Source organism: Hypomesus transpacificus, chromosome 6 (assembly GCF_021917145.1).
Source record: "Hypomesus transpacificus isolate Combined female chromosome 6, fHypTra1, whole genome shotgun sequence".
Lineage (NCBI taxonomy): Eukaryota > Metazoa > Chordata > Actinopteri > Osmeriformes > Osmeridae > Hypomesus > Hypomesus transpacificus.
Genome location: NC_061065.1, coordinates 1,857,923 through 1,870,947, shown reverse-complemented (window position 1 = coordinate 1,870,947; position 13,025 = coordinate 1,857,923). Strand labels below are relative to the sequence as shown.

Sequence of the window (13,025 nt, the reverse complement as noted above, 5' to 3'; positions counted from 1 at the left end):
GCACATCCACTCATGGATAGAGTTCATGGATTTCACAATTTCTGGAATGGCAGATGAAAATAAAGATTTGCTCATGTCTTTGTTCCCCTTGGTGGCATCATTCAGTGTTTGATTGTGTCTATTGGAAAATAACAGGGCAAATCACAGAACACATAGCAATTGATAGTGAACTTTACTGTCTCACATGAATGATTATAGACAGGCAAGGAGAATACAACATATATAATACATTTAATAATCACATAGTCATTACTAATAATGAAACCTAACTGTGTCCAGGGTAAGAAATGTTAACTGCTTCTGAAATGGCTTCTGGAAGCAGAATCCTGAAGGGAATTGCAGGAAAGTAAAAATAATAATATAGTTGATCCATTCTTTTGGTAATCATGATAATAGAATTGCACGATTTGTCACATGTAACATTACAAAGCTGGCATCACATTTCAAGATATCTGGTAAAAAATAGAATTCGAGGCCCAAGCCTTCAGTTAAGCCTCTTATGGCACAGATATAGCACAACAGCGCCACTTAGTGGCAGAAGTATATATTTCTATACAGCACAACATCTCAGTTAAAAGTACATCCATAGGTGAACATAATATTTATATTGGATATCAGGATAGCAAAAAATTACATTTGAGCATGGCAGGGAAAATAAGAAAACTAGGAAATTTCTTTTCTGGATTCCTGTTAAGTGGTTATCTTGACAGTGGACTGGAAAAAAAACAAATGGGCCCTTTAGTGGTTGCTTCAGATAAGATAGACTTTATTGTCCAAAAGGAAATTTGTCTTGGACACATAGCAGAGGTGACTTTGTGACTTAGACGCCTTTTCCTGACCAGTTTGGCCAGTCTGGCCAGTCTGTTGTGGTCTGGTGCGAAATACAAGTTAGCCGTTGATGCTACAGGTACATGCCGTTAATGAGGTAATCAGACTCCTCTGTTGTGAGAGGGCGGGCCTTCTTCATCTTGTGGCGGACCAGCCTCAGACGACAGCCAATCATGAGCAGCAGAAGGGCTGTAATGATCAGACCGAAAGCTAATGGAAGAATCGCACCTGCAATAGAATGAGAGGTTACAGTTCCGGAACTGGCCGTGATGTAGAGCTCTACGTTGTCATGGGTACAAACGGATCAGAACTACCAGTGAACTGACCTGAAGCAGGGACTGGGTGACCTCCCATCACTGTGTACGGTTTAGACATTGGGATTTCACTTTCCGGTTTACTCGCCATCTTAGGGGCCGTAGCTGCAAAGTTGGATTCAGGTTGGTTTAGTGGTTAACTGGTTAAGTCTGTACTGGCTTGAGTTATAACAAAGAGTTTATCTTACCTGCTTCTGTGTATTTGCTTGGGGCAGGGGCCATTGTTGTTTGCTTGATAGCAGGACCTGAAAAATATGTTTCCATAGAATTGAAAAATGAGTGTTTGCACAGTTAGACTTGTGTTACTCGACTGCTCAGAGACTGGTTTGTTAAATAAATTCACAGGCAAATCTCACTTTTCTGTATGCATTCGTTGATACAGTCTGTCTCCTGCAGGAAGTTGTTGTGGTTTCCCTTGCAGCCCCCGTAGATGAAATGTTTACACACTCCAGCGACTGCATCATAGAACCAGCGTGGGAAGGTGCCTTTACATGGTCCAACTACAGGTGCCAAAGAACATAGGTCCGCTGGGAAAAAGACAACAGACTGAATCCTTTTTTTTTAAATCCTGGTGTCACCTCCCATCGCCTAATTCTCAAAGTGGCAGAGACGGTAACAGAGCACGAACCTGCGATCTTATTAGGGGAGAACAATTCAAAGAAAGAATTTGAGAAAAGGCTTCAGAGTTCCTTACAGATTCTAGAAGCTAGAGAGAGAGGTGGGGAACGTGGGAGGGGCCCTGCCCTGGGCCCAAGTCTCTCAGCCTAATTTAGGGATCAGATGGCCGGGGACAGAGGCCCCTTGTTCCTGCACTCAGGGGGTATGCGGGGAAGGAGGAACGTTCCCATAGCAGGCTGGGTGTCTGAGAGTGGCCCCCCCTGTGGGCTGAATTCGGCCTCTCCTTCTCTCCTTTTCTCAGATCAGTTCTTCATGCCTCAGTGGCTGCCCACAGGGCCTCAGAGTCTGCATCTCTGTGTCTCTGACAAACATGAAGAAGATACGCTTCCGCTGACCAAAACTGACTCTCTGGCTTTGCAACCATGCCCAATGAAACGATTTCACAACGATTTTAAGACCTTTGTTTTACCCTTTGAAACTAGTCAGAAGTCACTGAAGTTTGCAGCACGGTAGTAACAGTTGTTATTCAATCGTACCTTGAGCGACTGGGGTCTCCTGCTGCCTGTGGCTCTGGGACAGCGCAGGGGGAACCAGACCCTTGGGCCTCGCCCTGGGTGCGGTGTGAGAGGGTCTGGGAGGCTCCTCTATGGCCGTCCTGGGCCCGGTAGGCAGCATGGGGCGGTAGTCATCTGCTTGGTTCTGGTCCACAGCAGGCCTGTGAGGGCTGGGTATACCTGCGGGGTGAGTGACTGTCTTTCTGTTGCCTTCAACTGTGGGGAGAAGATGGAGAAACCTTCAGAGTAACGCACAACATTGGTGAATGGATTTCAAACTGCCACGGGGAAAATGTGCTCGTTTGTGTGTTTGCTGTGCTGCCTACAGTACTACTGCTTGCTTACACATCATTAGACAGTGTGGATCTGCGAGCTACTACAGCTGTGTGTGTGTCAGGGTGAAGTGACTCACAGCGCTGGCAGAAGGCCTCGTCAGAGCGATCCGGGCACTGCTGTTTCCCATCGCAGGCGTAGCTGATATCGATGCAGCAGCCGTCATCGCAGTTGAACTGGTAACGCGTGCAGTGACCTGTGCAGACTGAGGAAGGCTAGAGGATGTGAAACCCTGCCTGCTGCACACAGAGACGAGTCGCTTTGAAGCGGACGCTCAGAGCTCACCTTCAGCCTGGCGCTCCGGCGCCAGCACCGTGACAGTGACGTTGTCTGAGCTCTTCTGTCCTGCCTCGTCGGTGACGGTCATCTGGAACACGTACACACCCTGCTGGAGATCACTTATCTTCAGTAACCCTGGATGGGTCACCTGAAAAGAGACAGAGAGAGAGACAGAGAGAGAGAGAGAGAGAGAGAGAGAGAGAGGGAAAGAGAGGGAAAGAGAGAGAGAGGGAGAGAGAGAGAGAGGGAAAGAGAGAGGGAAAGAGAGAGGGAAAGAGAGAGAGAGATAGTGTTGCACTTCAATATTGTACTGGACTTGAGCTTCAAAAGAAGATAGTTCTGTATGTTCCATTAGGATGCACATACTAACAATCTCCTAACTATCAGAACCACCCCCCACATAATTTCTCTGTGTTTTCAAAGAAATGTCGTCTACAATGGGGTGCTTGTCCTTGTGGAGTAGGTAGTGATATAATATCAGCGAATCACTGTCTGTTCAGCCAGGTTACAAAGGCACTCAGTATTAAACTCCCATGTTGACTTAACCACTGCAAACACATTTGGCCTGGCCTGTTGCTAACTGTGTGTGCTCGTGTATGCACAATTAGCCTACTGCAAACACAGCAACTATTGTAAATCCATGCTTCACCATGTCACATTACTATCAGCCCAGGTCTGTCACAATGGCTCACTAGAACGCACTCATTAACGCCACGCGTTAGTATAAAAATAAATAAAGACAATACTCATTATTATTATTATATATAGGCTATTCAATGTTGTAATTTGTTTATGTTTACCCTCATGTTGATGGCAGAACCCCCTCTGATCAAGGTCCATTCGTAGCGAGAAACGCCGTGGTCATCCACACTATCCCTCCCGTCCAGCACGGCCCAGTCCGTGGGCAGCTGGATGACCACGTCCGGGCCGGCATCACTGCGAGGCGGCTCGTCCACGTCTGAAAACAATTAAAGAGGTAAACGGAGTTAAGGACACCTGGACGTACGGATTGGGTCTGCTTATCATTGTAAAGCGCCTGTGGCCAGTCACACAAATAACTGTTTTCGGCTGTCGCTAAGGGAAAGAAATCTTGAATATAAGCTCTTAAGTATTTTTTTTCATGACACATTACCATTAGGCTACACATTACTGCCAATAATGTACACTGCAAACCAGACCCATTTTTATTCAAGAGCATAGCAGGTGCACCTTGCATCTGAGATCCATATTCAATGGTGGGTTTCTCCTCCAATCTCCTGCCTGAACTGACCCCTTTACTTCCATCTCCATGGCGTCTGAGGGCGGGGAGGTGTCCTGTTGTGTTGTGGCCCCGGCTGTAGGTGGAAAACCCTTGCTGCGGTGCGAACGAGCAAACGTTTTTATTTTTATATGTGCAATTGAACAGGTAGCAGCTCAGACTTTCGTCCGACTGTCGGAGGTCCTCCTGAACCACAGCCATTGAGCAATGCGGGTCTGAGCAGCAGGCATGAACACAGTCTTTCCAGCCGTACACCCTATCTGGAGCCGACAGGAAAGTAGCCCCCTGTTCAATGGAGGCCCTGGCTCGGATAATGTGCTCATCTACACCAGTGAAATCACCCAGGCAGACGTCAGCCACATCCACCTCTTCGCGGTATGTTTGGTCCTGTTGGAGCTGTTTACGGAATTCTTCCAAAAGTTCCTCTGCTCCAGTTATTTTAGATTTAAGGTCCGATATTTGCGAGGACCGGGTGTGTACACTATTCACTAAACATAAAAGCAAAGCAAATGCAATTAGTCGATGATGCTGAGCCGGAGCCATCATGTTTACGCAGTTAAACGGCATCTCCCTTTGATTTTCCGGACGCATGAGCCCAGTCGTCTTCTAACGAAAATACAAGCTCACTGCATCAAAAAGAGGACATGATAATGTTGACATGTGATAATAAAAAGGTGAAAATGCACCTTCGGAATATCGCTAAAGGCGTTTTCTCGGCATCTTCGTGATGGTGCTGCGCGGATGGAGAACGCTGCGGAGGCTAGGTGGCGCATGAACAGCCCGGCCCATGGAGACGCAGAAAAAAAAGCTATGACGTCACTAGTGATGAATTTATACAGCCACTGACCTGCGAGAATGCACAAATCAGTTTCAAAATATACTCGATTTGATACCAACATTCCTCGATATCAATATTTCTCTAATCCTGCTACATATAATCTGTGAGAAAATTCAATTTCCATTAATGGTTCACTCTTTATTTCACAGTAGGCTTTTCTGATGAAAGGGTTTGTTACACATGAATATTTGAACAAATCGTCAATCAATTACATATTAAACAATGCGGACATATATCATATATATCTAACATACAAAACATCTGAAACCAGAAAAGGGTTTTGTAATGAAATTGTGCTTACTTAATTAAGCCATCTAAGGATGTGGATATGATATTTGTGGAGAGGAAGTAAGTATTGTTGCTTTTACAAACATAAATGAAAAATTTGCAGGTTTGATACAACAATGTTTTAGGTTTGATTAACATATACTGAATATATATATTTAAAGAAATTACAATTAATTAATCTTATGTATGTACAAAAGGAGTCTGTATCAGAATATCTTGAAAAATACAACAAAATTAATATTATGAATACATTTTCAATTGTGTAAAATAGTTGTTATCAGTTGTGTCCGAAATCATCCTATGAGGTCACACAATGTTATTCAAGAGGAATTAACAGACATTTTCAATTACAAATTAAATTGCATTATATATTTCATCAACATGTTACAATTTGCAGAAAGAATGTCAAAAGAAATTTCAAGATGCATAAAAGGAAGATTCAAATAGAAGACTGATGATATCTCCCCTACTCAAATACACATAAAAAGTAAAAATGCAGAGATGGCTTTAGAAGTACATAATATAAAACCCAAAACACATTTAAATAAAGTAGTGACTGATAGGACTAAACATGATTTTTGAAGTTCAACAACAAAATAAGCTTTTTGTAATTTTGTCTCTCAGGCTTGTGTTAGAAAATAGTCTGTCTCAGGTAATGTAAACATAAGTTAGGTCAAAACTGTAATGATAATAAACAGCACTCAACAAGTCAGATGAACTCTCAGGTATTTACAGTGGCTAATTCTGTTCCTTTGTATCTTCAAATCTTACTTTGAAGTACCAGTTTTTAGGACTCCATCATGAATGATGTGTATAAAAAAAGTGGTGCTACTGACATACTTTAACAGTAAAAGTACAGATTTGTAAATAAGTAATAACATTTTCATAACCCAACAAAGGCCAAGCACAATGTTGTTAACATATCAACACTGTGTGTGACCCAGTCAGAGTTCTAGGTTTAATATATACTGAGATTAAAGTGCGGTGGTGAGAGAGAGAAACACTGGCTAAGATAGAGGCCCTGTAGCAGTGGAGGATTCCCGGAGAGGTGACATCACACAGGCTCCTCTCTGTTGTCTGTGACATCACACAGGCTCCTCTCTGTTGTCTGTGATGGCCTTCCATAACTTACACAGGATCCCCCCTCTGACCCGGGCAGAGACAGGAGAGAGGAGAGACAAACTTGTCAAGAAGGACCTTGCTTTAAAAAAAGAGTTTCAGGCATCAGTTAGCAGGAGAACATGTTTTAGGTAATCTATCCAACTACCTTAATCCCAAACACTTCAGGTCTTCTCTTGTTACGTAGTGGAGAATGTCATCCAATGTGTACTCCTCTGTTAGAATCTAGGAAACGGAAAAGCGGAACACAAACGAGTTGGTTTATTTGAACTTGAATGAACAATTACATTATTAGAGTAGTTCACCAGTAGATGGCGCTGTGACGGGCATAGTACTCGGCTTGCGTCACCCCAAAAGAAGGAGCTAATGGTTGTGGAGTGACTCACCCTGTCCACAGAGTGGTCGTCAGCCCCGTGGAGACGGAGCCACTTGGCCAGTTCTGGATCTCCGCTCCTGTCCGGCCTCTGGGTCTGCTGTTGCCCGGACGATGCAGGGGTATCTGCCGTGGAGATGGATGAAAGGACAAGCAGATCAATATATGTAGGTGTTTAGTGTGTGTTCACCTGCCAGGTTCGTCGCTAAGCATTGTGGGCTGCATGGATAAGAGCGTCTGCTAAATGACTAAATGTAAATAAAGAGATGAATTTCCCCCCTAGTTCTAGTGTGTAGTCAGTCCCACTCCCCCCCACACACACACACACACACACACACACACACACACACACACACTGGTGTCCCCGGCACCAGCATCAGATCAGACCTATGGCCTGGGAGCGTAGTCTCAGCAGCTTGATCTCCTGCTCCCTCTCATCCAGGACCTGCTGCAGGACGGCCTGGTACTCTCTCTCCCTGTCCAGCAGCTCCTCCAGCAGCCTGGAGCACACAGTGAGGGGAGGGGGTGGGGGGTGTGGGGTGAGGATGGTTGGAGGGTGTGGGGGTGGGGTGAGGGGAGGGTGACGGGAGAATGGAGGGTGGGGAGAGGGTGGGTAGAGGGTGGAGGGAGGGGGAGGTGGGGTGGGGGGAGGGTGGAGGGTGGGGGGAGGGTTATGGGTGGGGGGAGGAGGGGTGGAGGGTGGAGGGAGGGTGGTGGGTTGGTGGAGGGTGAAGGGTGGGGGAGGGTAGAGGGTGGGGGGATATGGGTAGAGGGAGATTCACAGGGTTAACTTAAGAGCACCACAGAGGCAGCATCAGCAAGCGGTTCGATCATTCGTCGGCTTTTACGGTCGTCGTCGCGGTAACCCCTCTCTCACCTGTTGGTCTCCAGCTTCATCCTGCCCAGCTCCATGGTGACGGAGCGTTGCTGGGCGCCGCGGGACTCGTGGGAGACGGTGGAACTGAGCGTGCTCACTCCGGACGTGACCACGGCGTCGTCTTGGGCGGAGGCGGAGGGGGGACCCCTGCTCTGGTGGGCCCCGGTCGGCCCCCCCAGGTCCCCGTCCTCGCCCTGGTCGTCCTGGTCAGCGGGGTCACTCTCCGAGGCCAGGCTGAAGTGTGGCCTCAGCTCTGAGCAGACAGAACACCGTCAGACTAGTCCACCACATCAGACTAGTCCACCACATCTACACACAGCCTTATGGGAGGGGTGCTCAACCCTGGTGCTCAGGGACCCCCTGCCCTGAATGGTCTAGAATCTAGACTCTAGATGTTTCCCTGCTCCAACACACCTGATTCAGATGAATGGCTCAATATGAAGCTTGATAATGACATCTAGAACATGCAGGGGTCCCTGAGGACCAGGGTTGAGAACCACTGCTTTAGAGCAACCGGATTTCGTGGCGTAGGATGCGTAACCCTAATACTGAGATGTCTCCATGATGCATTCACCCTCCTAACAGTGATGGATTCATACAGAATCCAACCCTCTTTTATCCACTTCAGTACATTGCGTGTTGTATTTATGCACCCAGTTATACAGGAAAATAGTTGTGATTGTTACAGTACGTAGCATCTGTGTCTTATGTTTAGATGGTGAGTCGTACCCAGCTGGAGAGGCAGCAGAAGTCATGTGACTGTGGCTTCTGGGGCACAGCTGGGGGCTGTGGCTGCTGTAATTACCTGGCACCAGGATGGTGATGGCTGTCTGCACTGCCTTGCGGATGATATTATCCAGAGCAAACATCCAGTGGGGCTTGATGTTGTGGTTTCGCAGCACTTTGTTTACCTGGAGACACGGATGTATACATGGCAGGCACACACACACACACACACACACACACACACACACACACACACACACACACACACACACACACACACACACACACACACACACACACACACACACACACACACACACAGAGCATCTCAATAGATAATTCACACAAGTGCATGCGCACATGCAGACCACGAGGTCGGGTTCATGGAAAGGAAAACATTCTTGACCTCTGTGGGTGTCTGTTTACACTGCCTGTAGGAGCCCGGCAGTAAACCGAGACCTCCCCCTTCTAGGAAACGCAAGTTCTTAGAAAAAAAGAAATTCCACTCATCATGGAATATTCAAGGGAGAAAAACAAGTTTGCCGTGTGAATCCATCATCTACAGCAGCCACTGTAGCGTGCTGTACTTCCATGCTTGTCCACCAGGAGGCGCTAGAGCATCGTGGTTTCGTAGCACTCGAAAGTTGCGTAACAGGTCTCGCGTAGCAACAAGACGCTCCAAGCAGCCTCGTTTCATTTGAATAACTCGACTTGTTAGGCAGAGGGCGGAACAGCGGAACAGCTTTACATTACATTACATTACACAACAAACATTACATGATACTCCATTATGCAGACAGATTTGCCTTTTACAACCGCGATGAAAGGTCAAAGTATTTCAACGTCAATTGATCAGTTTACACAAACAATGTCAATTGTCGTTGCACTGAAGCATGGCAGAATTCACAGTTTACCAGAGACATACCGGCTTAAGCCGGTGGGGAGTCAGATGGCTGAGCGGTGAGGGAGTCGGGCTAGTAGTCAGAAGGTTACCGGATCGATTCCCCGCCGGGTCAAATGAAGTTGTGTCCTTGGGCAAGGCACTTCACCCTACTTGCCTCGGGGAGAATGTCCCTGTACTTACTGTAAGTCGCTCTGGATAAGAGCGTCTGCTAAATGACTAAATGTAAATGTTAAGCCAGTACTCTGATTCTGATCATTTGTGCTGGTGTTTCATATCTTGTCTTCGTAGACAGACATTGTTTACATACTTCTCTGTCATGTAGTAGACAGCTTATATTGTGTATTTATCTTGAGAGACACATCGAAGACACAGATCATGATAAGCTGTCCAGAGGAAGGAGAAAGATGCTCACCGCGTCCTGGAAGCCAAACAGCACCACCTGCAACTGGCTGATGGCTGTGCTTTCAAAGTCCAGCTCCAGTTTGAGCTGGGAGAGGGTGTTGGCGATGATCTTCCTGTCTGCCATGCGCACAAAGTCCCCCAGACTGACCACCAGGGTGGAGACATGTTGGTGTTTCAGCCTGGTCACCTCCGAGCCCTGTGAGCAGAGGGATGAACCAGCGAGGGGATGGGAGCGAGGCAGAGCCAAGAAAGAGCGTGGCAGTAAACAGTATTATTATTATTTCACTTGTTACATTTCATTTGATGATTCTCTGGGACTGAACGGGAAGTGGTTAACAGGCGAGGTCAGTGTCACCTGTGAGAGAGCCTCCATGAGATTGGCCACCACTTTGTCCTTGTCCTCCGTCAGGATGCGGTGCAGGGTGGCCCTCCTCTCGCTGTCCTTCCTCAGCATGAAGAACCCCGAGTCCTTCTCGTCAGGGGAGGGCGGGGCGCTGTGGTCCTCAAAGTTCTCCACAGGGATGCTGGGAAGGCGAGCGCTTGTTTAACATCAGACTCAGCTCAGTCTAGGAGTTTTCATGAGGTGGGTGCGGGTGGGCGGGTGGGTGGGGCGTTGATGGGCGTGCGTACCTGAGGAACAGCGAGCGGTGACCTTTGACATCGCGTTCGCTGTAACACTTGGTGCTGGGCTTGAAGATGAAAGGGTTGACGTTGAGCTCGTTGTCGGGGGAGACAGAGCCGTACTCGCTGCTGCTGCTGGTGTCCTCCACCACCACAGGCACGGGCAGGGAGATGCTGCGGAGGTACTCTGCTGGGAACACAGGCGGGCACAGTTACACAGCACACAGGCGTGAAAGGCCCCTCTTACTATGTGGCAGGAGGTTATTAGTGGTTAATTGCATGGTGGGGTAATGGCTCTGCGTGATTCCCTCCTTCCCTCCCTCCCTCTGCGATGGAGTCAGTTCAGCGTGTTCTCCAGGTCCCTGGAGGAATGAGGATGATGTCAGCACAGAAACTCACCTGATCCTGGTGTCAAAGCTAAGAGGAAAGAGAAGACAGAGGAAAACACACAGTTTAGATGTCTGACATGTAGTTGGAACAATGAGATGGGTATCCATTGAAACCTGACATATGTAAATACAACCAGGCGATTCCTACTTAGAGGCATAGAGAAGTACTGATGAAACGGACCCTTAGGCAAGCTCCCCCCCCCCCCCCCCCCCCCCGTACCTGTGAAGTTGCTCTTGCCCCGCTTCTTGCGGCTGGTGACGGTGAGGAACTCGTCGGTGAGCAGGTCCAGGGCGGTGGCCCGCCGGTCGGGGTCGGGCTCGAAGCAGCGCAGGATGAAGGCCTTGGCTTCCAGGGACATGGAGTCTGGGATCTCTGGATGGATCTTGAACATTCCCACCTGGCAGGGAGGGGGGGCAGAGTTAGGCTGGAGCAGGGTCTGGGGCGGGGGGGTGGGAGATGGGGCAGGGGGGAGGAGTGTGGCGGGGCAGTCGGGGGGGTCAAAGGTTACTTAAAAGGAGGACAGTCCTCAGTCAGTAAGAGGAGATGATAAGTGTTTCACAATACAACTCAAACGTGGGGGTAAACGGATATCATGTGACTCAAAGCTATCAGGTAACGTTGTGTCACGCTGTGAGTCTTGTCATCCTGACAGGAATGTTTCATAAGGCGGGCTTGTCTGACAGAAGTTCCTGTCCTAGCTTCTCAGGAATGTGGATTTAAAATTCTGAATAATCAGCCCCCCCCAGGCTCTGCTAGGGGATGAACAGGGAGATCCGGTTCCTGTGAGGACTTCTGCCAACTATTGCTGTTGGCTGATACAATAAATTGTAATAACAAGTTATGTACTAGGAAAGAGCTGAAAGAATGTGGGTGAATTTCACATCACAAAGGATTGTTAGGAGTGCATATTATGCAACCTTGTAGAAACAGAACATTTGACACAATCCATAGAGAACACTGACACACTCATACAGGTGTGTGTCCTTACTGAGATTCAGCTGAATTAAAAAGCATGGAAAATTCCAGAGTTCTTGGCCAAATCAACATCACTCACAACACTCCCTGGACCACCCTGCTGGATGGTAACAGGCTCTGATGGGCTACATGTGTAGAAGCCGTCTGTTTGATGCTGCTGAGGAGGCAACATTTGGACTTTCCACAAGGCAGGCCGACCATAAAACCCCACAGTGGAAAAGACATCAGTCTACATTTCTAACGGGTGCACAAACCACCAGACCCAAACTAGACCCTTACGGTTGTACTTTCTGACCAATAAGAGCAGCTTTTGACTGAATCGTTTCATGTTACGTGTTGTAAAGAGGTCCTGCTGTGTTTGTGGTGCTGCTGTGCTAGTGAGGGCACAACAATGGACGCCTGCGGCAAGGACGTGCAAGGCCAGATAGGCAGATAAAAATGTCAAATCATCCTACATTCATTAAAACGAGGGCTGATTGTTTGGGGGGGGGGGGTGAATTGTCCTCATAGCACACAGCTGAAGTGAAGGAGCAGAACAGGTGTTTGTTTAAGAACCACTGACTCCTGAACCCCGACCCCTGACCTCTGACCTTGAACATGGCGGCCTGGGGTTCCCCCAGCTCGTAGAAGGGGGGCTTCCCAGTGGCCATCTCGATGATGGTGCAGCCCAGGGACCAGATGTCCGCCGGCTTGCCGTAGCCCCGGGGCCCCTTGTCGATGATCTCCGGGGCCATGTACTGCAGAGTCCCTGCAAACATTGACATGACATGTAGTCATTTAGTCATTTAGCAGCCGCGCTTATCGGCGACTTACAGTAAGTACAGGGACATCCCCCCCCAGGCAACTAGAGTGCCTTGCCCAAGGACACAACGTCTTTGGGCACGACTGGGAATCGAACCGGCAACCTTCTGATTGGTAGCCCGATTCCCTAACCGTTCAGCCATCTGACACCCTGCAAACACAAGACGGCTACTTCCACGGCACGCGGCCGCTTCACCGCGCACGAGGCACCAAGCCGGAAGCTGCTGGCGCCTCGCTACACCGGTGCGACAGCAGAGCAGGAGGAGAGTACGGGTTGGTGCTAGGGAGGGAGGGAGTCAGATGGCTGAGCGGTGAGGGAGTCGGGCTTGTAATCAGAAAGTTGCTGGATCGAATCTCCGCCGTGCCAAATGATGTTGTGTCCTTGGGCAAGGCACTTCACCCTACATGCCTCAGGGGGAATGTCCCTGTACTTACTGCAAGTCGCTCTGGATAAGAGCGTCTGCTAAATGACTAAAATGTAAATGTAATAATAGACTAGTGCTCTGTAAGGTGAGCTACAGAGGGTA

The 13,025-nt window shown here is 48.3% G+C and overlaps 2 protein-coding genes across 2 annotated transcripts in view; both read right to left on the bottom strand.

Annotated features, from left to right (window-relative positions):
• Positions 1-212: 212 nt before the first annotated feature.
• On the bottom strand, positions 213-5,037 carry lrp11 (low density lipoprotein receptor-related protein 11). The gene is made up of 9 exons (XM_047021606.1): positions 4,136-5,037; positions 3,727-3,884; positions 2,933-3,074; positions 2,727-2,852; positions 2,297-2,530; positions 1,499-1,669; positions 1,331-1,387; positions 1,155-1,247; positions 213-1,056 (listed from the first exon to the last, which is right to left on the bottom strand). The coding sequence occupies exons 1-9, from the start codon at positions 4,773-4,775 to the stop codon at positions 902-904; spliced, it is 1,776 nt and encodes a 591-aa protein (XP_046877562.1). The 5' UTR covers positions 4,776-5,037; the 3' UTR covers positions 213-901.
• A 108-nt stretch (positions 5,038-5,145) lies between these two features.
• Positions 5,146-13,025, bottom strand: part of map3k5 (mitogen-activated protein kinase kinase kinase 5) — a 149,340-nt gene continuing 141,460 nt past the window's right edge. Inside the window, exons 23-34 of the mRNA XM_047022090.1 lie at positions 12,288-12,445; positions 10,942-11,119; positions 10,732-10,749; positions 10,342-10,522; positions 10,067-10,235; positions 9,722-9,907; positions 8,485-8,590; positions 7,680-7,932; positions 7,190-7,302; positions 6,816-6,928; positions 6,578-6,654; positions 5,146-6,456 (exon numbers count right to left, since the gene is read on the bottom strand). Coding sequence (XP_046878046.1) covers positions 6,396-6,456; positions 6,578-6,654; positions 6,816-6,928; positions 7,190-7,302; positions 7,680-7,932; positions 8,485-8,590; positions 9,722-9,907; positions 10,067-10,235; positions 10,342-10,522; positions 10,732-10,749; positions 10,942-11,119; positions 12,288-12,445 — 1,613 coding nt within the window. The 3' untranslated portion in view covers positions 5,146-6,395. The remainder of the gene's footprint in view (positions 6,457-6,577; positions 6,655-6,815; positions 6,929-7,189; positions 7,303-7,679; positions 7,933-8,484; positions 8,591-9,721; positions 9,908-10,066; positions 10,236-10,341; positions 10,523-10,731; positions 10,750-10,941; positions 11,120-12,287; positions 12,446-13,025) is intronic.